Source organism: Python bivittatus, unplaced genomic scaffold (assembly GCF_059951505.1).
Source record: "Python bivittatus isolate LINGU-HERP-01145 unplaced genomic scaffold, Pbiv_v1 ctg000790_np1212, whole genome shotgun sequence".
Classification (NCBI taxonomy): domain Eukaryota; kingdom Metazoa; phylum Chordata; class Lepidosauria; order Squamata; family Pythonidae; genus Python; species Python bivittatus.
The window spans coordinates 7,343,574-7,367,673 of record NW_028277110.1 but is presented as its reverse complement, the minus strand read 5'-3'; the positions used below and the strand labels follow the sequence as shown (position 1 = coordinate 7,367,673).

The 24,100-nt window shown below is 44.2% G+C and overlaps 2 protein-coding genes across 7 annotated transcripts in view; one reads left to right on the top strand and one right to left on the bottom strand.

The window, feature by feature from the left end:
- LOC103055778 (relaxin receptor 1-like) overlaps nucleotides 1-21,560 on the top strand; it is a 33,900-nt gene extending 12,340 nt beyond the window's left edge. Inside the window, exons 9-17 of the mRNA XM_088129259.1 lie at nucleotides 104-175; nucleotides 2,357-2,428; nucleotides 3,657-3,728; nucleotides 4,288-4,359; nucleotides 4,455-4,526; nucleotides 10,579-10,808; nucleotides 13,102-13,512; nucleotides 14,963-15,178; nucleotides 19,410-21,560. Of these exons, the coding sequence (XP_087985385.1) occupies nucleotides 104-175; nucleotides 2,357-2,428; nucleotides 3,657-3,728; nucleotides 4,288-4,359; nucleotides 4,455-4,526; nucleotides 10,579-10,808; nucleotides 13,102-13,512; nucleotides 14,963-15,178; nucleotides 19,410-19,621 (1,429 nt within the window). The 3' untranslated portion in view covers nucleotides 19,622-21,560. The remainder of the gene's footprint in view (nucleotides 1-103; nucleotides 176-2,356; nucleotides 2,429-3,656; nucleotides 3,729-4,287; nucleotides 4,360-4,454; nucleotides 4,527-10,578; nucleotides 10,809-13,101; nucleotides 13,513-14,962; nucleotides 15,179-19,409) is intronic.
- Nucleotides 21,561-21,746: 186 nt separating this feature from the next.
- STARD8 (StAR related lipid transfer domain containing 8) overlaps nucleotides 21,747-24,100 on the bottom strand; it is a 92,636-nt gene continuing 90,282 nt past the window's right edge. For 3 of the 6 annotated variants that reach the window (XM_088129252.1, XM_088129255.1, XM_088129254.1), the window contains one exon: nucleotides 21,747-23,706. In XM_088129252.1, coding sequence (XP_087985378.1) covers nucleotides 23,589-23,706 — 118 coding nt within the window. In that variant the 3' untranslated portion in view covers nucleotides 21,747-23,588. The remainder of the gene's footprint in view (nucleotides 23,707-24,100) is intronic. The other 3 variants (XM_088129257.1, XM_088129253.1, XM_088129258.1) reach the window with 1 other exon arrangement.

The window sequence follows — 24,100 nt, the reverse complement described above, 5'->3', positions numbered from 1 at the left end:
GAACAGGAGAGAATGTCTCTAAGCTTGCAACAGATTCACGTTGGAGGATTCAAAGCATTTACTTATTTCATTGTTGATATTTCCTACCCCACCCCTCATGCAGTGATCTGGAGGGAAATCAGCTGCAGACTTTGCAAAGTTCTGACTTCCAGGGATGTGCTCAGATAACTGTCCTGTGAGTATTTTTCATCTGGCTGACCAATCACTTGGGGATGCGTGTCGTTTTTTAATCTGCACATTTTATCCTCCGGTTTCTTGGCTTTTCCTTAACATAGCGGTGATACCAGTCACAGTCAGCTGTGATAACCAATTAAGTTTGTTTCATAAAAGCCAAAACTAGTGATCAGCTTCACTGTCACCAAAGGATATACGCTAATTAGCATCATGGCCGGTTTCTATCTTAGGCCGTCATATTTGAATTAGCCAAAGCTTTTGTTTTAAAAGCCGAAGAAAGAAGCAAGTGCAAATGAGGTGCCAATTGCTGGGCTGAGTTCTGCATTTCATCTCTGTGCACCTATTTTTGGTCAAGTTCATGTCAGTTGGAGAGTTTCTTATTGCGTATTTTATGTGTCCTGCTTTGAAACATTATGTCCAGTTGCTGATGAAGCCAAGAGTGTCTTCTGGAGAATGTGCAGATTCAACAACAGATTGTAGTTTTCCTAAACACGATGGCATTGTTTCCTCTGGAGAGAATTCAGTGCACTTGCATGGCATGTATATTATCCTTGTACACAAGCTACAAATTGTCCATGGAACAAGAACACAAAAGGCAAGGAAGAAATGTGTAAATCAGACTGCTCCTCTTCTCCAAAACTCCCTGGGACTGGCTCCTGTGGATCTCCCATCAGGCAGCACAATCCTTGCCGCGTTCATTGAGGTCACGGGCCTCGGGCTCTTGGCAGGGGACTGGGAGCCCAGTGAAACTCCAGTCTGGTCCTTGGGACAGAGATGAAGCGAGGATGCACATTACACGGACCTGCAGAGGCTCTTCCTTCACTTGATGGCGTCTCTTTGTTGGATGGTAATACTTCAGAAGGAAAGTCTGAAGTGAGATCCTTTAAAATGAACATCCATAATCATAGAAAGCAGTAGCTTCGTTCTAGTGTCTTCAGATCTCTAATCCCAGATAGGGACATTGTCCTTGAACATTTAGTAGGTAACATTGAGAGATGGAGCACCTAGTTTTTCCCAAAAGTTTCCACATTGAAGAAAAATTCATTTTCTTCTTGTCTCAAGGTAGGCAGGCAGGCAGGCAAGTGCCTTTGGCTTTGACTGGGAATGTGAGCCCAAAGTCCTCTCTGTGTCAACTTCATGGAAATGTAAACATGGGCAAGATTTGAAATATAAACATACCCTGTCACAGACATTGCAGAAAAGACAGTTTTATGAGGGAGAAGGAGCAAGCTGTTCTGGTTCAGTCAGGGAATGATTTCTCACTGCTGAAGATGGAGACTTAAATCACTGAAATCGTGAGAACTGACCAATAGCTGAAGGAAACATTTGGCCAGAGTATAAGATCCTCCCCCAGGAGGCTTATCTGAGGCACGTCATGCTCAATCCAACTGCCTGTTCAGTAGAAAGTAAATCTTAAGATTCTTTGCATAGACCCATGGTTTATTCTACTTTCTTGAGGCACATCTAACCTTTTCAATATCGGCAATTGTGTGCCCTCTGAATAATACTGAGACTGAGAACATCAGCACATGGCAGTTCACTCAGCAGCCACATTCCTCAGTGCCTTAAGGCAGATGTTGAACACCCAGGGGGAAGGACTATTTGAAAAGTTCTGCAGAGAAATCATGAAGGGAAATGTAGCCAGAAAATCTTACTTATTTTTCATTGAAAGCAAAATGGGTTTCTACTTGCACAAATGCGCTTTTAGATATTCAGAGAGTAATCTGTTGTTTGGGTGAAATGCACCCTCAGGGATATCCATCTTGCCAAGATGGCAGACCCATCTGAGACCATCTACCGTGAACAGGGAGAGATGGAACTGCTGGAACAACAGGCTAATCCATGGAGGCTGAGGGCCAGCACGGACCACTTCTCCCCTGTGAGCATTTTATGGAACTTCTAGGTCAGCCAAGCTGAATTTGCCATGACTAATAAAATTACAAATATTATGGTGAGCCTTTTGGAGACATAGGTTGTGGCTGCAGTTTCTATATTTCATTATCATTTTATTAATAGTTTGATCCTGTTATTAAATTGTGGGGGCTTTTAGCCATTTTCTTCAGGCTCTGTTGGTGAAGAAACCTTTGCTTATAGTAGTAGAAGTAGTAACAGTTGTACGTATAAAATGAATGAATAATGCATTACAGATAAAATGTTACTTAGACTTGCCTTCATCCTCCAGGGCTCTGAACAGGAACAAGATCGAATGGATCCAGGAAGGGACTTTTTTGAACCTGAACAGGCTGGTGGAACTGTAAGTACCTCCCGTCAATCTTCCCTTGTGTTGCCAGTCATTTTGCTGCAAGAAGCAGAAGTCCATCCCCACCCCATTTTTACATGTGGCACATGCATGCAAGAAAAGGTGGGGCTTTGATTGAGCAAGTGTAATTGCCATCTTGGTTTTTTGACCCCCACCATCGATAACCCTTTGCTAAAATTCAGTTCTGTTTCTCTCCTTTTCTGCTACCTTACCTAAGCAGCCTCTCCCCAAATCTTATTTGAATGGTTTGCTAATATTATTGCTATGGTCATTGTCTCTGTTTTAAAGATCAGTGAAAATGCAGGATATAGATTTTATAGCTAAAATCATTTATAAAAAATGTGAATGGGTATGTCACAAATATAGATCTCCTGTACTGAATCAAGGTCCAGTGCATAATTTGTAGTAGGTGTCCACCACCTGGAAGTGTTTAAATCAGTGCATGGAAGAAAAGGCTGTCAGTGGCTCCTAGTCACACAGAATCTAAAATCTCTGGTGGTTCACCCTTCCATACTAGTTAATGGAAAACATGAGCAATTAGGCCCATTTATTTATTCATTAAATTTGTTTTCCGCACAATTCTGTAAAAATAGTTTTTAAAATACAGTAAAAGACAAAAAAGAATAAAAGATGACAAGAAGCAAACAGGAATGAAAAAGAAGCAAACCCACACAATCCAAGGGGGCTCCACGCACCTTCACGTGAGGACCAGAGGGTGAAGAGCCAGGTCCTCAGGCCCCTTCAAACAACTTCCGATCTCAGGGGGAACCTTGTTCCAGAGGGCAAGCGCTGCCACAGAGAAAGTGCACTTCCAGGGTCCTGCAGATGATATTATTTAAGCAAAGGAACCCAGAGAGTGCCAGGCCTGCAGGATCAAATGGGCCGGGCAGATGTCATGGGAGACAGGCGGTCCTTCAAGTAACCAGGCCCTGTACCATGGAGGGCTTTATAGGTAGCAACCAGCTCCTTGAATCATGCCCGGAAGCAAACCAGCAACCAGTTCAGCTTGCAAAGAAGAGGTGTTCCATGGGCACACCAGTAACTTAAGTTATCTCTGCAAGTCCCCAAGAGGCCACTATGGGCACAGAATGCTGGACTATGTTGGTTTGTCCCACTGTAGTTCTTCTATGAGGGTGTAAATAATGACACTTGGCTTGTTATTTTTTATCTGTGACTTGCACAAATCACCCATCTCAGACCATCTGTTCTTTGTTTCTGACAGGGACTTGTCCTCCAACAGATTGAAGGAGCTTATCTCATCATCGCTCCGTGGCCTGCATGAGTTACAGCAGTTGTATGTATAAAACCCTGGCCAGATTTAAATAGAACTCTTTGGGCAAAAATATTTCAGCATTTACTCCTAAAATTTGCTGTTTAATATGTAGTTGTACTGTCTTTTCCGTTTCTTAAAACTATTTTTATAAATGGAATTATTTAACTTTATTGTCTTTAGATTCCTTAAGAGTAGCATTTCAACAAAATATAATAAGTTGAAAGTATCCACTTGCTTTGTGAAATCTGCACGCAGGTAGTCCCCAGGTTAAGAACGGGTTTACGGATGACCCATAGTTAAGAACAGAACCTGTTGCAGCAAAATTCGAGTTAAATACCCAAGGGTTCGAGTTCACTGCACATACTACTTACGCAGCATCATACCGTAATCCTTATGTACAAATTTGACTCAAGGACAGACCTCCGGAATGGACTTCATTCTTAAACTGGGGCCTCCCTGTAACGTTTTTTTTCCATTCAAATACATGACTCTATTAGGCAGGACAAAAACAGCAGATATTAACGCTGATGGCTTTTTCAAAAGATTATCCCGCTTTCGGTATTGGCCATTTTTTTTGCAGAATTATTTCAGACAATCCTCTGCACCAGCTCTGTCCAGATGTTTTTGACAACGTACCCCACTTGCGCTCTCTGTAAGTGTCCGGGTTCCCCGGCCGATACTGATGGATGAATCATTCTGTCGCTCTGGACAGGTGGCTTACGCTTCTCCAATGGGTTGATTTTGCAGGGATTTGGAAAGTCTGGAGATCCCTAACATTCAAACCTCTATGTTTGAGAAACTTGTGAATCTCTCTCACATGTAAGTAGCTCGGGAGAGGGCGGGGGATGGGGGCTCTCAAACCTAAAGACCAAAATGCTGTCTTGCTGAACTACCTGGGACAGACTCTGATTTCTCTCAGGCACAAGCCACCCTGGCCCAAGAAGCAGAGACTGTGTGCAGTTGCACACTTTCTGCTTGGTCCGTCACCGCTACAGCTCTTCACTGCTTCCTGAGTGTGGGGATGGGTAACACTGTCTTCTGTGCCCAGCCCGCAGCAAACGCACCCCCTGCCCCCGTTTCCAGCTTCGGGTCGAGAGCGCTGGCTTCCGACCCGAGCCGGCTGAAGCCCTGCCAGGGTTTTGCGCTGTGCCAGTCGCAGCTCCAGCTCCGAGGGGCTGCAGTGCTGGCCCCGCTGCCCCTGCCCTGGGCAGCCCTGCCCTCCCGGGTGCCAGGCTGCTCTGTCCTCTGCTGGGAGCAGCCGGTCTGTCTTCGCAGTCTTCCAGCTGAGGGCCCTCAGTCAAGGGGCTCGCCGCAGCCAGAGTCAGCCCCCCTTCCCTAGAAGCTCCTTGCTCCATTTAACCCTTAATATCTCCCAGTGGGCATCCCTTCAGTTTCTGCCCAAGTTGGGTAAAGCATGCCCCCCTTGCTTGCTCACCCCTTCCCCAGGACCAAGAAGTTTGCCTTCCCTTCTCTTTATTTTTTCAAATGTCTTTAAGCTACAAGGGAGGAAAGTTCCAGGACTGTGAACTCTCAGTCCTCCCTGTTATGAGTTGCCATGGACCTACAGAGGAGCATAGGGACGAAGAACAACCTGTTCCCTTTGCTCTGCTTTGGTAACTGGCATCAGAGCAATGAAGGTATGGCCTGGGAAAAAAGAAAGAGGTTTAAGGAGATGGTGTGGGAAGGGGGGATGAAGGCAGCCGTGTGTGCAAATATCTGGGCAAGGCAAGGAAGGCAAGGCAAGGGACAGGGACAGGGACTAGTGAGTTAAGAATAGTTCCCAAGGGGAAAAGCTGGGCCTTGGTAGAAGAGCGCCCACCAGAGCCAACCAGGGCGGCTCACCTTCCCTGCATGGGCGTGAAGGGGAGAAGCAGGGAGCAACCCAGAGGCCTTGCGGTGGCCCTGGCCCAGACTGAGCTCCAGCTCAGCCCCATTGCCAACCCACCACAACCTGGACTGGAATTTCTGAAGCTGGCTTAAGAAACAGCGGGAGAAACAGGCAGCTTAGGCTGCCGTGTGGAAGTCCCAGAAGAGCAGCCGAGGAAGAGACACGCACCGAGGCAAGTGGGCTCAGATAAATGGTCCGAGTGGTGCTTCAGCCACAGTCCAAGGCAGTGCTTGCTTCCCCATGGCGTACCACTGAGATTAGTCTGAAGGGCCAAGAGTCGTGTTCTAAAAGATACAGGCATTCGTTTTGCCTTTAAAAGCCCCCCACTCTGCCCCCAAAGCATAAAAGGACCAATTCATTTAACTTGTGTTATCCCCACTTGGTAAATGACACAATTAGAGTTTCCATGTTTTGGCTTTACTCTGGAATGGCTTCTTCAGGTAGTACTAGAAGCAGTGCAGCAGCTAATAGTCCATAAAATGTGTGTGCACGCGCACTCTCTCTTATCTATATACTGTACATATATTGCAGAATTTCTAAACTCAAGGGCAAATGCAATAGTTACATGCTCAGAACCATTCTCAGGAACAGTAAATCACAAACCAGCACTAAATCATACAGTCCCCGTAGCTTTCCTTCACTAATTTAATAATTTGTAGTTTTACATAATTAGATTCAAAGATTCATGCTGGAAGAACACAGATTCTCAGCACCTGGCCCTGAGAGAGTCTCTCATTACAGGTAGAAGCGCCATCAACTTTGATAGTTAGACAGAGTCTGGGGAATCCGCATAAGCGTCTTACGTGCCCAATGGACTAAGGCAGTGTTGTCCAAACTTGGCCACTTTAAGATGAGCGGACCAACTCCCAGAATTCCCAGTTTCATGGCTGGCGAATTCTGGGAGTTGAAGTCCACTCATTTTAAAGTAGCCAAGTTTGGACAACACTGGACTAAGGAAAGTGCTGTGTGTGAATATTGCTCTCCATGGGGGAAGGAAGGGAAGCGGCAACTCTCATCAATTACCGTAATTGCAATTGCCTGCAGTGCAAAACGCATTTAAAAAAAAAAAAATACACAAGACTATATAAGTTATGGAGGAGAAGAGGATATTGATTTTTCTTTTTTTTTTTTCTTTTTTTCTCTTTTTTTCTTTTCTAAGGAAATACATTTTCCAAAATAGAGATATTATTTTTTAAAAAACACTCTCTAGAACATTAGTGTAAATTTAGATTTTCTCTTAAATTATCTCTAAATAACAAGAATTCTTTGCAATGTTACTTTGTGTTTTTCTGGTTGTGCTATTTTTCTTTTTCTTCCTCCTCCTCCTCCTTTGCATTTTAAAACTGTTTTCATCCAATCCAATGTAAAATAAATTGCCTGAAATATTTTTCAGTGTTTTTCAGAGTATACATTATCTATCCAGCTTGCTGCTTCCTTGCTGGCCATCTATATTTCAGCTAAATCCCAATGAATTTGAATCAAAGGCCTTCCGTGGGCCTTGTTATGGGGCAGCTGAGAAAGTACCAGAGAACACCACAAGAAGGTTGAACATGCCCTGAGAATGAAGTAGAAAAACAGAAACCTCTTTCACACACACACACAAAATGCTTTTGGCAAGAAGATGGATTTTTCCAGTGTTATTTTTAATGGCAGGCAGGCAAAATGAATTTAGTACCCACGTTGTTGTGGAGCACAAGGGTCGGCATTTGCTTCATTTACACGGGCAGAATAATCATTGGAAAAAAGGTGGCCTTTTAGTCCCATTTATTGCTAGCACCGTCAGCTGGCCTCAATTTAGCCAGCCTTTCAAAATCCATTTCTTTCTTGCCCCAAGGATGGTTAGTATGTGTGCCTGAATGTCCATTAAGTGCTGAGCAAACAAGGTTTTTTTTTTAAGAAAAATGACTCTATAAAATGTGTTATGAAAAGAACTGCTCGCATTAGCTCTTCCAGCATGAATGAAGCGAGAGCTAATGTTATGCCATTTCTGCCGGGGGCCCCACTCAAGTGCTCTGGGTATGAAGGGGGCCCTGCCACCAGCCCTCTTTCGGCTCCAGGGCAGCTGCAGAGCGCCCGGTTCCTCCTGTGGACAGCAGCTTTACAGGCACCAAAAAGGGTGGACGATGCATAGAGGGTGGCAACAGCTGGGTCTGCAATAAAAGACAGCAGCACAAGGGCAGCGTTTGCACGCACAGGACGCTTCTGCTGCCCCTTTTCAGCCTCACTTCTGGCTCTTTACGCAAATGCAGAAAAAGAAACAGTGACGCAGGCAGCAGCTCTTTGGTGGAGTCTACAGAAAGTATTCAGACCCCCTTCGCTTTTTTCAGTTTTGTTATGTTGCAGCCTGATACTACAATCGTTCAGATTCATTTTTTTTATCATTAATCTACACTCAGTACCCCATAATGACAAAGTGAAAACAGAATTTTAGAAATGTTTGCAAATGTATGAAAAAGGAAAAACTGAAATATCACATTGGCATAAGTAATCAGACCCTTTACTCAGTACTTTGTTGAAGCACCTTTGGCAGCAATTACAGCCTCAAGTCTTTTTCGGTATGACGTGACACCTGAATTGGGGGATGTTCTGCCATTCTTCTTTGCAAATCCTCTCAAGCTCAATCAGGTTGGATGAGGACCGTCGGTAGACAGGCATTTTCAGGTCTCTCCAGAGATGTTCAATAGGGTTCAAGTCAGGGCTCTGGCTGGGCCACTCTAGGACACTCACAGAGTTGTCCCTAAGCCATTCCTGTGTTGTCTTGGCTGTGTGCTTAGGATTGTTGTCATGTTGGAAGGTGAGCCTTCGGCCCAGTCTGAGGTCCTGAGTGCTGTGGAACAGGTTTTCACTGAGGATATCTCTGTACTTTGCTCCATTCAGCTTTCCCTCAACCCTGACCAGTCTCCCAGTCCCTGCTCCTGAAACACACCCCCACAGCATGATGCTGCCACCACCATGCCTCACTGTTGGGATGGTATTGGGCAGGTGATGAGCGGTGCCTGGTTTCCTCCAGACATAACGTTTAGAATTGAGGTCAAACAGTTCAATCTTGGTTTCATCAGACCAGAGAATCTTCTTCCTCACAGTCTGAGAGTCCTTCAGGTGCTTTTTTGCAAACTCCAAGCAGGCTTTCGTGTGTTTTGCACTGAGGAGAGGCTTCCGTCTGGCCACTCCGCCATAAAGCCCAGATCGGTGGAGGGCTGAAGTGATGGTTGTCCTTCTGGAACTTTGTTCCATCTCCACATAGGATCTCTGGAGCTCAGTCAGAGTGACCATCAGGTTCTTGGTCACCTCTCTTACTGAGGCTCTTCTCTCCCGATTGCTCAGTTTGGCCAGGCAACCAGCTCTTAGAAGAGTCCTGGTTGTGCCAAATGTCTTCCATTTGAGAATTATGGAGGCCACTGTGCTCTTGGGAACCTTCAGTGCAGCAGAAATTTTTTTGTAGCCTTCCGCAGATCTGTGCCTTGCAATAATCCTGTCTCTGAGGTCTGCAGGCAGTTCCTTTGACCTCATGGCTTTTGCTCTGGTACAGTATGCATTGTCAGCTGTGAGGCCTTCTATAGAGAGGTGTGTGCCTTTCCAAATCATGTCCAATCAATTTAATTTACCGCAGGTAGACTCCAATCAAGGTGTAGAAACAACTCAGCAACAATCAAGAGAAATGGGAGGCACCTGAGCTAAATTTCAAGTGTTGTTGCAAAGAGTCTGAATATTTATGCCAATGTGATATTTCAGTTTTTCCTTTTTAATACATTTAGAGACATTTCTACAATTCTGTTTTCATTTTGTCATTATGGGGTAATGAGTGTAGATTAATGAGGAAAAAAATGAATTTGAACGATTGTAGTGTCAGGCTGCAACATAACAAAACTGAAAAAAGTGAAGGGGGTCTGAATACTTTCCAAATGCCTGTACTTAAAATCAAAAACCTAAAAGAGATCCAAGGAAGCAGACAATATCTGGAACATAAAGTTGAAGGATATCCAGAAAAAATATAACTCTACCCTTAAGCCAACGTGCGTAGAAACCCTTGCCTCAAAATACTGTGTGACACAGGTAGTTTTATATGCTTCTGCCTTCTTAATATTGTTTGTTCCCTGCTCCTTTGCTTTTCCTGCTAAGTCAGTGTTGTCCAAACTTGGCCACTTTAAGATGAGTGGACTTCAACTCCCAGAATTCTCCAGCCAACATCTTAAAGTGGCCAAGTTTGGACAACACCATGCTAAGTGGTGGAAAAAAGAGTCCAGCTCTGCTTACTCAGGACTAGGTGCCCTGCAGTTGGTCTTCTCTATCTTGCAGAAGGGGTGAGGTTACTCAAACAGCTACAGCCAGTGGTAGTGATGAGAAACAATTCCTTGGGCTTCTCAGAAACGTATTCAACTGAATTTAAAACCATAATTAATGGGGGGGAAACCTCCCAGAGTTTCAGCCAGTTGTAAGAGGATTGCTGTCCTTCACAGATTCCTGAAAGAAAAGCTACATGTGTCCATTTGGCACACTATACTCAGGTGGGAGTTGGCAATTCCTGTATTTTGAGACCACGTGTTGACCATAAGGAAAAAGCCATGATAATGCAGTATTAGCAACTGAAGGTCACAAAGCTATGTGTGATCTTTTGTAAGCAAAGCAGTAACCATGAAAAGGAGAGCAAGAAGAGTGGTTGATGTTCAGAGCACAATGCTTGATCAAATGTGGATTTCTAATGCTTATTCTGATTGCCCAGAGATAACAGGAAAGGACTTTGGCTTTGCTAAAGAAGACGAAGGCCTTAGAAGCATTACAGGAATTCTCAGAGGGCATATTAAGGAAGTCCTAGGTGCGCTGGACCAGCCCTTCCTAAAGACGTGGGGGGCTAGCCAGATGAGTTGAGAGTGCTGTACTGTAGTATTAATGAACAGAATGGGAGGCCGGCATCTCTTCTTGGATAAGAATGACTGTATCCCACCCCTCTGAATTTGAACAAGGACCCCTTCTTGTCTGTCACAGCTACTTTAAGAAGTTCCAGTACTGCAGCTTTGCCCCTCACGTCCGCAGCTGTAAGCCGAACACGGATGGGATTTCCTCCTTCGAGAATCTCTTGGCCAACATCATCCTCAGAGTCTTTGTCTGGGTGGTTGCCTTTCTCAGCTGCACTGGGAACCTCTTTGTCATCTTCACCCGGTCCTTCATTGTCACTGAAAACAGCAAGCACACCATGGCCATCAAGTGTCTCTGCTGTAAGCATGCCAGTGGGAGGAAGGGAGGGAGGGAAGGGTCAGGGCAGTGGCACTCTTGCTTCCAAGTAGCCCTGCATCAGATAATATGACTTTCAGGATCCACCTCCTGGGATACTCTGCCTTGATGCAGTTTGGTACAGATGATGAGCGCCAAGTTGCACTTATCCAGGGTGTACGTGGCCTGAGGTGCAGCGGATTGAGTCTTTCTGGAAAGTCGCAGGATAGAGAGTGACCTAGAGGAGCAAGGCCTGCACCTTCTAAGTATGGGAAATGTGAAATGGGAGGTAGAAGCGCTGTCTGGGAGAGAAAAGGGGCCACTATAAAAACGTTACAGGGGCTGCTATAACAAACCACTGCCTCAGTGAGATGAGGCTAGAGTGGTAAAGCCTTGGATATGGAGGGCGATCCTGTGGCAGGCAAGGCAGAAGCAGTTGCTCTGGTTTGCATTCAGAGCGTGCGCTAGTGGCCTCCGAGCTACTTCTCTGAAGCCTCCTTGGGTATGTCTCCTCACTGCGCATATTGGATTAGTCACCAGCTGCTCTTTTCCTCCTGCTGGAAGGTGGTCTGCAAGGGTGTCAACGAATTCCACACAGAATTCCCCTGGGGTGGGATCTGGGGTGGGGGGCGTTGGCCCAGAAGAATGTGTGGTGCAGCAAACAGGAGGAGCAGAACGGGGTCTGCCTGGTGCTTGTCCTGCCCACCCCCTCCAGGAATGCGGGGCAGTGATTGCATTTGATTTCTCAGAAACCTTCCAGGAGGTTGAGTGACCGCTTCCAGGTTCTTTCAGCTTTTAAAAGCAGGCTTTGTTTCTGCTTCTAAAAACGTGTGCCTCATGGTCAGTCCAGGAAGCACCAGGAAGAAGGGGAAAGGCCCCGTGCCGGGGTCAGGAATGGTAGCAGTCGACCTTTAAAAGGTTGTACGGTATTTTAAACACTGGGGGAGCCCTGAAATGGCCACTTTGGCTTTTTGTTTTGTTTTGTTTTTTTAAAGTAAGCGTAATCTCTGTCCATTCTGACAAAGGTGAGCTCTTTGATTGTTTTGGGTTGGCAGAGCCCGAAGAATGTGTGCAGCTCCGTAAAAAGTTGACCGTTTTTAAAAAGTTTAGTTTTTTAGAAGCTGCGGGTTCTTTGGACTCCAGCCAAACGGCTTGCTTTTTGAACAAAATGGAAGGGCTGTAAGCAGGGACAGAGGGGGGAACGTCACGGCCGCCATTCTTGCTATCACAACAGGTGGCTTTATCTCAGGTACTGAACCCGCCACACCTGTGGTGGTCCTCCTTTTACTTCAGGGAGAGGTTTGCTTTGTTTTGTTTTTCACCTGGAATTTCACTTTTTCAAATAACAGGGGAAGTCTAGACCAAAGATTTATTTGTGCCAGAAGTGTGTGGGATATAAATACAGTTAATAAAAATGATAAACAAGGATCACAATTTACAGTACTTCAGATATTGCTGAACCATGGTTGACGGTGAGAAGGGCTGGGGTTGCAGTTCAGCAAGATCTACAGGTCAGTTGCCCTCTGGTTGTGCTGCAACTTTATAGCTTCCTGTTTTCTTGGTTGGTTGGAACTGTTTTGCCTTATCTCCATATTTGCTCTTGATCTCCTCTGGAGGAGGGCTGGGCCCGCTAGTGCTGTCAGGTTCGATATTCCCACTATTGTCATTTATCAATCCAATTTCTAAGGCTGCCCAATTCCATAATGACTCTTGCCTGGCACTGTAATAATTTTAATGATATTGGTTGTATTCCACCGTGTGAAAGTTTTTCTTTTAAAAGCCAGCATATAATTGCATAATTTTTTTAAAAAGAAATTTTAAAAAATGATATACGTTGCTAATATGGCCCGTGGGATTCAGGAAAAGCAAAACTTAAACTAACAGTTCAGTACATCATAGATACACCAGTTAGTACTTCTAATATACTGCACTAAGCATCTTACGCCAACATCTCTGAATATGACCAGAACTAGACCGAACTTTCTGACTGGCCAGAAAATGTCCAAGTGCCTTGAGATTTTCTTTTCTGATAAAACCCAGGGGCTGTAAAATTACTGGAATGCCCTGCACTGTTCATATACAGAAGGAATCCATGTATTACTTTCACTTTCCTGCAGGATGTGGAATTTTAAAGCTGTTTTTAAAGTAATCACCGTAGCATTTTCAACACTACTAAATGCTATTTTGCGGTTCTTACAAGCTGCCCTGATCCGTGGCCAGGTGGAAGAGAAACAGTGTGGGAAAGTTTTTACTATTTCTTCACCAAAAGCCGGTCATCCCTTCCTGTCTCTGTTCCAGGTGCTGATTGCTTGATGGGCATCTACCTCTTTTCCCTTGGGTCATTTGACCTCAAGTTCTCCAGAGAGTACAACAAGCATGCCCAGAGCTGGATGGCAAGCAAATCGTGCCAGTTGGTAGGCAGCCTGGCCATGCTTTCCTCTGAGGTCTCTGTCCTGGTGCTGACTTACATGACTCTGGAGAAGTATCTGTGCGTCGTGTTCCCATTCAGCCACTATGGGGCAAGCAAGAGGCAAACCTTTTCTGCCCTGGCCATCATCTGGCTTCTGGGCCTCTCCTTGACAGTGGTGCCCTTCTTGTGCAAGGAGTCTTTCGGCAACTATTATGGCAGGAATGGTGTCTGCTTCCCCCTCCTGTCTGGGGAGAACGAGAGCCGAGGGGCCCGAGCCTACTCCGCAGGCATATTCCTGGGTAAGACTTTCTAGATCGTCCTGGGGAGAGGAGATAAATTATTTGGCACCTAGGAGGGATGGATGGGCTTTGGTTCTTTGTGCTGAAGCAGCAAACTCCCCCCCCATGACTAATTCTAATACGTCCTGGATGAGCATGAATGAAACTGCAGGTGGACTGGGAGGGATGAATCTCCCCACCCTTTGCAGATTGGAGGGCCACTGCTAATGTGGCCAAATACAGGTAGTCCTTGTTTAGCAACTGCCTCAGAAAGTGACTGTTTGCAAATATAACAGTAATGAACAGTAGTAAACAGTAGTAAAAATGCGCACACCTATGCCCAAGTTTCTGCACCTGACAACAACTCACACCAGAGTGAGAGTGTTGCTGGTTTTGCTACACAGGAGAACTGTGTCTGAATGAAGCAGTGGGACCTCTTTGCAGCGTCTCTCTGTCTCTGCCTCTCGCTGATACATGGTTTGTTTAGTGACCATTTCGCCAGAACCAGTTGTGGTTACTAAACAAGGACTACCTGTAGTTTGGCCAAGATTCACAGAAACAAACATACAAAATATTGAGGTTATAAACCCTCAGTTGGAGGAAGAAATCCCCCAGAGCAGTCCAGTGGTCACTCAGGGGCCAGAGAATTCTGGTTAATGGGCATGGCATAGGAAATAAGTGGGGGAAAGGCACAGAGCATCCAGGAGAAAGGTATACTGGGAACAACAAATATACTGGAGGTAGCCTGGTCCATCAAGACTCAAGGCAACAAAGTGATGCCCACATTCTAGGCACCACAAAACAAGGCCTGGTTTTTATTGTTATATTATTATTATGGTTAAACACAGCCAGATGTTTAGAGTTCTGCCTACCAAGCCAGTCCTCCCATGAATTAGCTGAGATGTCATTAAAAGGCAGCCCAATTGTCATTTATTGCTACATTTTGCTCTCCAGCCCAACATTCAAGTTTCCTGCCTTAGGCACCAAAATACTTTGCACAAATCGGAACACAGCTGGCTTGCACCAACAATACTTTGCATTTGGACAGTAGCTTCCAAGTGCCAAGGCCACAAGACCTGAATGGGGAATGTCCAATTTTATTATCCATAGAAGTCAACGGCTCCTTCACAAGGAAAAGTAGTTTTAAAATGGAATTTCATTGAACCCAAACCTGTTTCATTCCATGGTTGAATAGAGAAAAGTTCTGTTGATCTTGCTGTGTTCTGGTGCGGTGTGTGGGGCTGTTCAAACATTCTCTCCTTATTCATCATGGATGTGCAAAGATAAAAACTGCCAGGAGACATGCCCGAAAATATCCAGGCCCTGTGACTGAAGCAGTGACTGTGGCTGGCAGTAGGGTACCCTATACCCTACTAAAACCTTAGCATCAAGATGGAGAGCAGGAACTCTCTACATCTCACTCCCTTTGTATTTGTATTAAGTTAGCTTTTCTCGCCTTTTCCCATGGCAGGTCTGAACCTGGTGGCATTTGTGATCATTGTATTTGCCTACAGCAGCATGTTTTATTCCATCCATGCCACTGCAGCCAAGACAGTCAAGCGCAGCATTTTCGCCATGGAGGTGACTTTAGCCAAGAGGTTCTTCTTCATCGTTTCCACAAATGCCCTCTGCTGGATCCCCATCTTCCTCTTGAAGCTCCTTTTGCTGCTGGATATAGAGATTCCAGGTAGATGGTGTATTTTGCCAACTTTGCCATGAAAACATAGCTTCTCTGGATGTTAAATGATGGGCTCCCCATGCTTCACTGCGCTCTTAAATGTTTCTTCACATGATAAAGGGAATGGATGTCTGCTTTATTCTATTCTTTTTCCTGCACATCTCTGAAAAGACTGCATATTGTTTGAGAGATGAAAGTACAACTCTTTGGCAACAACTTGGAGACTGGTGTGCATGTCCTCTGGGGCATCAGATGTCTAGGCCCCATCTTTTCCTTTGCAGCCCTGCCACAAAGACAAAAACCAGGAATATTTGCTTCCAGTTTTATCCTGCAGACACTGGTGCTTGAGTTCACACTTCATATGAAACTACAGTGCATTTATTTGGCTTTAGTTAAGGGCAGGGACGGACAACCTGCCACCAAACTGTTCCTGCAGAGTACCTTGAACCCCCCACTCCAATTGTGCTGTTTTAATAATTGTATCCAGCTTTTCACTAGAAAATCAAACAAAATAGGTACATTAACTCACAACTGAGCTTAACATAAGCATCGGTCCAGATCACAGGAAGTAATCGTTTCATTGTACTCTGATTATAGTACATCTGGATTTCAGTCTCCAGTTTTGGGCAACTTGAAGACGCTGGAGCAGGTCCACAGATTTATCGGGCAATGGGGTGGGGGTGGGGGTGGGGGAGTGGAAGCACAGTCCTGTGAGCTGTGCATAATTAGCTTGCCAAGGGGAAGATTCAGGTGCTGGAAAGCGATCTGCAAATATCTCAGAGACTACCGTATGCAAGAGAGGTCTGTCCTCTGTTGAAAGCAACAAGGACCAACGGGTTGAAGCTGAACGTATAGGAGATTCAGAATAAATAATAGGAGCAATTTGCCTAAACTAACAGTGTGCTCCCCCTTCCTGGAGCTTTCCGACTGGCTGGACAGTCCAGGGCAGTTCTGTGGGTTTTCACACTGATAAGGTCCCCTCCACCTCATGCATTCTCTGACCTAAAAAATAAACAAATATCTCAAAGCAAACCCAGACCAAGACAGGATAGAGGGACAGCCCGAAAGCCCTAGCTCTTCGCCCTCTTCTGTCCTGGCCTGCCCCTGCGTTCGAAGGATTAATGCGGCCCAGGCTCAAGGAGGGTGCGAGGTGCCAGGGCAGGCTGCTGCTCCACTATCGAACAAGGACTAGAGTGGGAGAAGCAGCCTTGCCCTTCCCTCGGCCTCCTCCACATTGGAAGGAGCCCAGCCCAGCCTTGGAAATTCAGGTGGGGGAAGCCATAAAGCAGTGCTGTCCAAACTTGGCCACGTGGCTGGCTGGGGAATTCTGGGAGCTGAAGTCCACTCATCTTAAAGTGGCCAGGTTTGGACAACACTGCCGTAAGGGGAACGTTACTCTTTCTGAGCTGTCAACTGTTACAAAGTGTTTGGGGTTCAAAATGCAGTTCTTTGGGAAATGAGCTACAGTATTTACTATCTCAGCGCATGAGGGAGAAAAAAATAGTGCAACGAACATCATGGATTTGGGATAAACGTCTTTTAAACGTTCACCTCCCTGAACAGGAGATCTATAAAAAATGAACAAGAACATTGGTTCCTAGCATAGTTCAGAAATTACCAATAGATGCGCAATCGTAGAACGAGGCCTGACTATGTTGCCTTCTCCTCAGCAGTGAGACGGCAGTCAGCCGGAAACACTGCAATAGCACCAGCTAGTGCCGCAGGTGAAGGAGAAGCGTAACAGAAAATTATTATTAAAAGATGGAAGACCATCAAGTCAGTGTAGTGGGTGTAGAAGGTGTGTGCAATCCAAGCCCCCCGGAACAGCATCTCGGCACCTAGTCAATTCCGCTCTCCATCTCAGAGCCTGGAAACGGGGGTCCCCCATCACACCCCAAACCCCTTCTGCCAGCTTCTGAGACTGGGAAACCCTGATCTTGTGCACTTCTAAAAGGAGGGTGATGCTGTTGGCCAGGTGGGTAAGAAGGTTCAGGTAAAACCTGAACACAAAGCTGCTCTATTCCTTTTTTTTAAATATAATGTATACAGTACTGTGCAAGTTTTAGGCAGGTGTGGAAAAATGCTGTAAAGAATGCTTTCAAGTTCACTCACTTGGCATTTGGTAGATTGATAAACATAAACAATTACAATATATATTTTTGAAAGCATTCTTACATTACACCATTTTTTCACACCTGCCTAAAACTTTTGCACAGTACTGTATATTTATTAAAGTTTATATATAAAAAAACTAATACAAAACTAAGAGACCTACAAACAAACAAAAAAGAAAGAAAAAAGAGAAAGAGAAAAGAGAAAGAAATATAAAAGATGACTTCCCCTTCCCTCCAAGCAAGTATATGCATTAACATTTAACACCTTCTCTAATATTACTAAAAAAAAAGCCCTCTTCATTCTCTTTCTCATCCCTAAACAATAACCGGATTATGAAAAATATTCAGTAATCAATTTAATCAGCAAAAGTATTAAGAGTGCCAGTAACAATAAACTATATATTTTAAGCTTAAACTAAAAGGTCTGTTTTGCATTTTAACTTCTAATTTTTTTCTGAAAAACAAAACCTAAAAGATCTCTCCCCTTATGGATACAAAATACCAATGATAATCACATATAGATTTTAAACTAAACCAAATAAATAACTTTTACAGGTATAAATCACTGTCTTACAGTCCAGGTCAGAGGGAAAAAAAATCAGTATCAACAATCCAAGATCAAAACATAGACAATTTAACCTGATCTGATAAATCCACCTTCCTTTCTCTTCTTTTTTGGAAGGCTCTCTTCTCCAAATAAAACCCCAAATAGCAATCTCTTATTATTTTCAGAAAAGGTTTCAGATATTTGGTGTTTCCCTTCTGTGGGTCCAAAATAGGATAATTCTCAGAGTCATTCTTCTGATCCATTACAGCTTCTTTCTCCATATCATCAAGCAACTTTGAGTCCATCTTCAGATCCACAGCATTTTTTTTCCATATCTTCCATCTCTCTCTTATAATCTGGTATTTCTTTAAAGCCCTTTTTAGAAACCTTATTCAAGTTGTCCTCAACTGCTGTTTGTCCAGTAAAATCTTTTCTTCTTCTACAACCTCAGTTGGTCCCAATTTTAAAAATAGTTCCTGGACACACTGATTCCAAACAGCTAAAAATTCTTCTTTGAAAGATACTCCTCCATTGTGTTAAAAGAGATATATTCCTCTAATTGCTCTTCGTTCCCTCTGGCCTTGAAAGCTGTCGTATCTGGTGTTTATGTTCAGAAGCAAAACTTTCCCAAGACAAATTTTCTTGCAATTAAATCCAAATTCACTTACTGTATTTTCTTAAACATTTAAAACAATCCTTTAAACAAATCTATCTAGCCTCTTAACTGTCCCCAATCAACATTCTTAATTCCCTTTCACTGTTTCCAAATGTTAAAATATTTCTTTTTGATCTTTAAACTTACTGTAGTCTTCTTTCTCCCAGAATGGTAGGAAATTCTCCCAGTGTACAGCAGCTTGTCTTTCAGGGGGTTTTTAATTGCCAAATAAATCACAACTAGGCAGTTAATTAATTTATTAATTAAAAGAGGAAGTAAAGCAAATCCAAAGTCCTTTTGAAGGCTCGCTCCACAGCATGGCTTAGGCTCCACGTTTTCCCCTCGACTCCCAGAGCGCTCCACCCGCTAGAGATTGCTCGACTGCAGTCTCTTCACAGGGATTCTCTGTCAGGAGCATCTCTGGAAATGCTGAACTGGTGCCAGCTCCTCTAATGGCCATGGGCATCGACTCTGCAAAAAATGGAGCCATGCTCAATCGGCCATTTCTTCCCCAGAAGGGACAGAACTGCTCTATTCCCTTACACGTCGTCCAGACGATCAAGGCCACCGTTTCTGTACTCCAAACTGCAGCCAGCACTCCCGTATCAGCAGGCTTTCAAGTCTGACATTGGCTTTGTTAAACTTGCAAATTATGAGTCTAGAATGTTTAAGTGACTTGTTATATAGAGGAAGAATATGTAACTGAAGACAAAATAGTAAGTTCAACTGAAGGCTATGAAAATAGCTGCTTTTAAAGCAACCTTATGAATATTTAATATAGAAGCACTAATGATATAAGCATACAAAAAGCCTTAACACTATAATCTGTTACAAGGATAGATCAAATTGCAGTTAAGGCTTGAGGACAGTTGTTTCTGGGAGGGAATTCTGTGTCTCCTTAATAACCAGGCTCTTCCTGTACAGGTACCATGGCATCCTGGGTGGTCATCTTTATCCTGCCCATCAACAGCACCTTGAACCCAATCCTCTACACTCTCACCACCAGCTCGTTCCAGGAGAAGCTCCAACAGTGGCTTCAGACGAACAGATCCTCTCTGCAGAAGAGCCGGGGGAAAAGTGTTGTCCTCCCATCCCTGCAGAGCACCAGCACCAGCCATTTAGACTTCAAGAATTGAGCAGTCCAAAGACACAACATGTAAGGGTTTCAAGGGATCTTAGAGATCATCTATTCCAACACCCTGCCCACTATTAGAATCCACCACTGCAGACCCAGTAGGAAAACCAGGGAGCACCACCCGCTTGGCCGAGAAACTGACTGTAATTGAAAGCAGCCACGTTCCTGTTCTTAGAGCTCCAAGTGTTCATCCTGGATTCCTCCTTAGTTTCCTTAGATTGCTCAATCACAGGACTGCCGTCAGCAAGGTGTACAAAAGAAACAAGCATCTAGGGGCAAGGAGATGCTTGTCGGTCAACCAGGGCTAGACTGAACAGGCTCTTTTGCTGCTCTTTGATGGTTCTGGCCAGAGTCGATTCCACCATGCCACCCCAGGCTCATTTCCCTCACTTTCTGGCCATTCGGTGCCAGGTGTGCAGCGCTCTCTTTTCAGATGAACAGAATAACATTCCTGAACGTTCTCTTGCAGTGAAGCTGTGAAACCGAGACCTCGGGTGTCACACTTTTTGCTAAAATGGGATAACTGTTACTGAACAAAAAGGAAGAAAAAAAAGCCCCCTCCACATCAATCCATTACTGCAGCCTCAAGACAGGAGTTTCGGTATATGATGTTGAGTATCCTGATCAGCCCCGGATGTGAAATGCCCCTCATCCCTGGGCAGGGATGTGTACATGCTAGATAGAGGCAAAGCAGTGCAAACATGTTCAAGTGAGTGAGTGCCCCCCCAGACGTTGTTGTTGAACTACTGACTCCCAGCAGCCCCAGCCACTAGGGCCAATGGTGAGGAATACTAGGAACCAATTTGTGAAAATGCTTGTTGAAAAATATCTCAATTGGCCCCTAACATTCCTCACCATTGGCCCTACTGGCTGGGGCTGCTGGGAGTCGGTAGTTCAACAACGTCTGAGTGGGGGCAGTTCCCCACCCCAATCAAAAGAATGTTAAGTTCTCTGAAGTCTAGTCAGTTGCAGCATGAAACAATTAAACGTGTGGCGATTAGCAAGGGGGTCAATGTTATTCTTCATTTTGTCAGCAATCGCAAAGGAGAAAAGACCTTGTGGCAAAATTCTCCCAGTGGGCAGTGAGGTTCTGGCACATTAAGGGAGCTGAGGGTACACACACATCTCCTCCTCCTCCCTTCCTCTCTCCAGTCTTGCTAGCTTCACCTGCTGCTACTCAGTCCCAAGGAAAGGCCTCAGGGGGCCCCTCATCCCATGGGGCTCAGACTGGGAAAGCTCAGCAACACAGCACCAAATTCTGAAGCACTGAAAGAATGCGGTAGAAAAACAGGGAAGAAAACCTGGAAGAAATGGCAGCATAGCATTACTTCTTTTCTGACAATAGCAGGTCTAATTAATCACTCCTTCATTTGTGGTTTGCTTCATTTGTAAGCCTTGATGTCCATGGCTGTCCAAAGGGCGGAGGGGCAAATGACAAAGTGGGCACTGCAGCATCGTGATGAAAGCCCCACCACTTTGGTAACTGTAGTGTGACATCACATGCAACTGTATAAGGGACTAAGCTTGTGCTGTGATGCACAGTGCACATCTGGTCCCTTTGCCATGCTGAGGATACCCCTATCCATGTCAGATAAAAGCTGTTTTAAATCTAAGGGCTGTGTGCAATTACCATAAGACATTTGACTGATAAATCAAGTGCAAAATGGTTTTTGAATTGCAAACAATTTCTTTAAGCACAGAAAGAGAGACCTCTGTACCTCAGAGTAACCCTAATAGACTCAAAGCATTTATGGCCCATACTTCGGCCAGTTTTGTTGACTCTACTATCATGGCCTTCAGGAATCATTCAGAATTTGCCTTGATTAATTTACGAATAGATTAGCAAACTTTAAAAAGTCAAACATTCTGGTTTTCACAGTTCTGATGCTGAAAAACTCAAACCCAAATTTAGTAAATCCAAAGGTACCCCTCTATTGTCAAATGCAAAGCAAAACCACAGCCTCTCACTTCAGGACTTTATTTCTGTAGATGGCCTTAGAAGGAGTTGTTGGGAACTATTGGAGGCCAACAGCTGTGTTAGTCTTTATTTATCATATAAATAGAAGAGGAACTTCTCTCTATTAAACACGCTGCAGAATTGTAAAAACATTTATTAAATACAAAATACAGCTTTTTCTGTGGGTGGAAGTACATCTGTTCACATGTTCTCACACTCATTATATATTAAATTAATATTCCAACTGTACAATATTTACAGTTAGCTAGGAAAAGTAACATTTACGTTGATTAAAAAATAACAGTCCCAAACATAAGCAATAATACAAACAAGCCCCACAAACAGCACACAACTTCTTACCATAAGAAAGCTGGCAAGAACAATTAACTGAGTTTAACAAATAAACACATCTATCTAAATTTCTAACAGATTAGGTTTTCTTGCTTTCCACTTGGAATGCTGTCTCATTAATTGGGCCCTGGTTAGAGAATAAACTGGGATGCTTACAGGCCAGTATTAACCAAGGTCAAACTGTAAATTTAAGAAGAATTAGAGTATCAAAAAGGTGATGGAGAATTCTGGTGTTCCAGTGACATCCCTTTCCCCTTTCCCTTCTTCCCATCCCAAAAGTTTTCCTGAAGTATTCAGGATGATGGCGGTCATAAAGGGCAGGCTGGCTTACCTACACATACCATCTCTGCCAACAGTAGCATTAAAGGCTGAGTTCCACTACCCCAAACCAATTAGCACTGAATGAAATGTGAGCTACACAATGGTAGAGATTTCCTCAATTCCATGGACCCAAAGATTTCACTTGGGTTAGTGACCTGAAAGCCCTGCTTCAGGTACCTGGGTTCAATCTTAAATTCATATATCTTATGCAAAAAGAAAAAAAAGTGAGAAGTTCAGGAGTTCCAAATTTTTCCTCCATTGTCTTGCTTTTCAATCCTTAAAATTATTGGGGAATTCTCATTAGTCTGAAAGATTAGACTGACTCGTAGAAACAGGAGCATTCTATCCACCTAAGCTAAAGAGGACAAAGCCTGGAATAATTTCAATCCCGTTTGGCCTTGTACCCCTGAAGAGATGGAAGTCAACATGAACAAAATGGTAAGAGCAGCAAACAACAGATTATGGGCACTGTCACCAAGTATACACATGCTCTGGTTCTTTCTCGCACTGTCTCTGTGCCAAAGGCAGCAATGAAAACTTCGTACCTCTGACACACACAGCTCTCCTTTCCTGTCTCCAGGACTGCCATTCGTTTATGCTTAAGCATTATAACAACTTGCCATGTCTGACCTCCTTCCACCTACCCCTCTGCTACCCCCCTGGTTTTTCCCAGGTGCAGCACTGCACAGGTATACCCATCTGCAAATGAGAGAGTAACTGCAATTAAATAGCTGCAAGGCAGTATTCGGTGCTGAGGCTGATTCCCCAATCCTCTCAAACCTGACTGGGGCATTTTTCAAAGGTGGCAGGAAAATGGCTTGGACAAACTGAGTCCTTAGGTAAAGAGATGGTAGTCATTGAACCTGAAGCCTGGTTAAATAAACACCATGTGCTCTTCATCTGAGGACAGCCCTCAACACAGCAGGTCAGTCCTTCAAAGGGGTTTTAAAGCTCGCTTTCCCTGAAACAGGATTGATAGATTTCTCAGAAGATCACGAGAAGATCTGCAAGATCAGACCAGATAGTCTAACATCTTGTTCTCACAATAACCAGAGGCATATTGAAAACTCAAGAGCAAGGCAGAAGCCCAGTAACTTCTTCACAATCGTGTCTTTTAGTAAAGGGTGTTCAGTAGCATTCTTCTAATCCTGGAGGTAATTTATGGAGAAGTAACCACCAGCACAATTGTTAGGGAGACTCGGATCTAATGTTCTTTGAGAACAAAGGAACAAAGAGAAAGTAAAGGGAGGAATCTGGACTCCATGAAGCAAAGGTTCAATTCCAACGTTCTGCTCCAAAAGCATTACTATTTGAAGTCTACCCATCTAGTGGCATGTCTTCAGATCTTTGTTTCTGGTTCACATGGGTTGGACACTGGGAAAGAATCACGAATCCTGGCCAGCTCCATAGCACAGAGATGGCCAAAGACCTTGTTGTACCAGTCTGGAGACCTCCCTCTAGAAGTACAAAAAGCAGGGAATTAGCTACACCCAGGGCAAGACCTCCCTTTGTGCAAGCATAAATGGAATTCAGAACCCAAACAAACTCAACCTTCTAGAACCTCAGAAGCAGTCTAGGGGGGGGTTTATCCTTAACAGCAGAACCTGAAACAAAATATTGAAAGGGGGAAATCCAAGTTTACTGATTCAGTTAAGTTGCAAAATCCTGGCCTTGCTTTGAATAGGATGGGTTATCTTGGGGAAATATGAACTATGAACATATACTTCTGCATGGCAAGATTTTCACATATTTCAACACCTGACTGCAAAGCAACAGATTTAGGTGAAGGGTATTTTCTGTCTATGCTGTGGAACAAGTATTCCCCAATCTGATGCCCTTCAGATGTCTTGG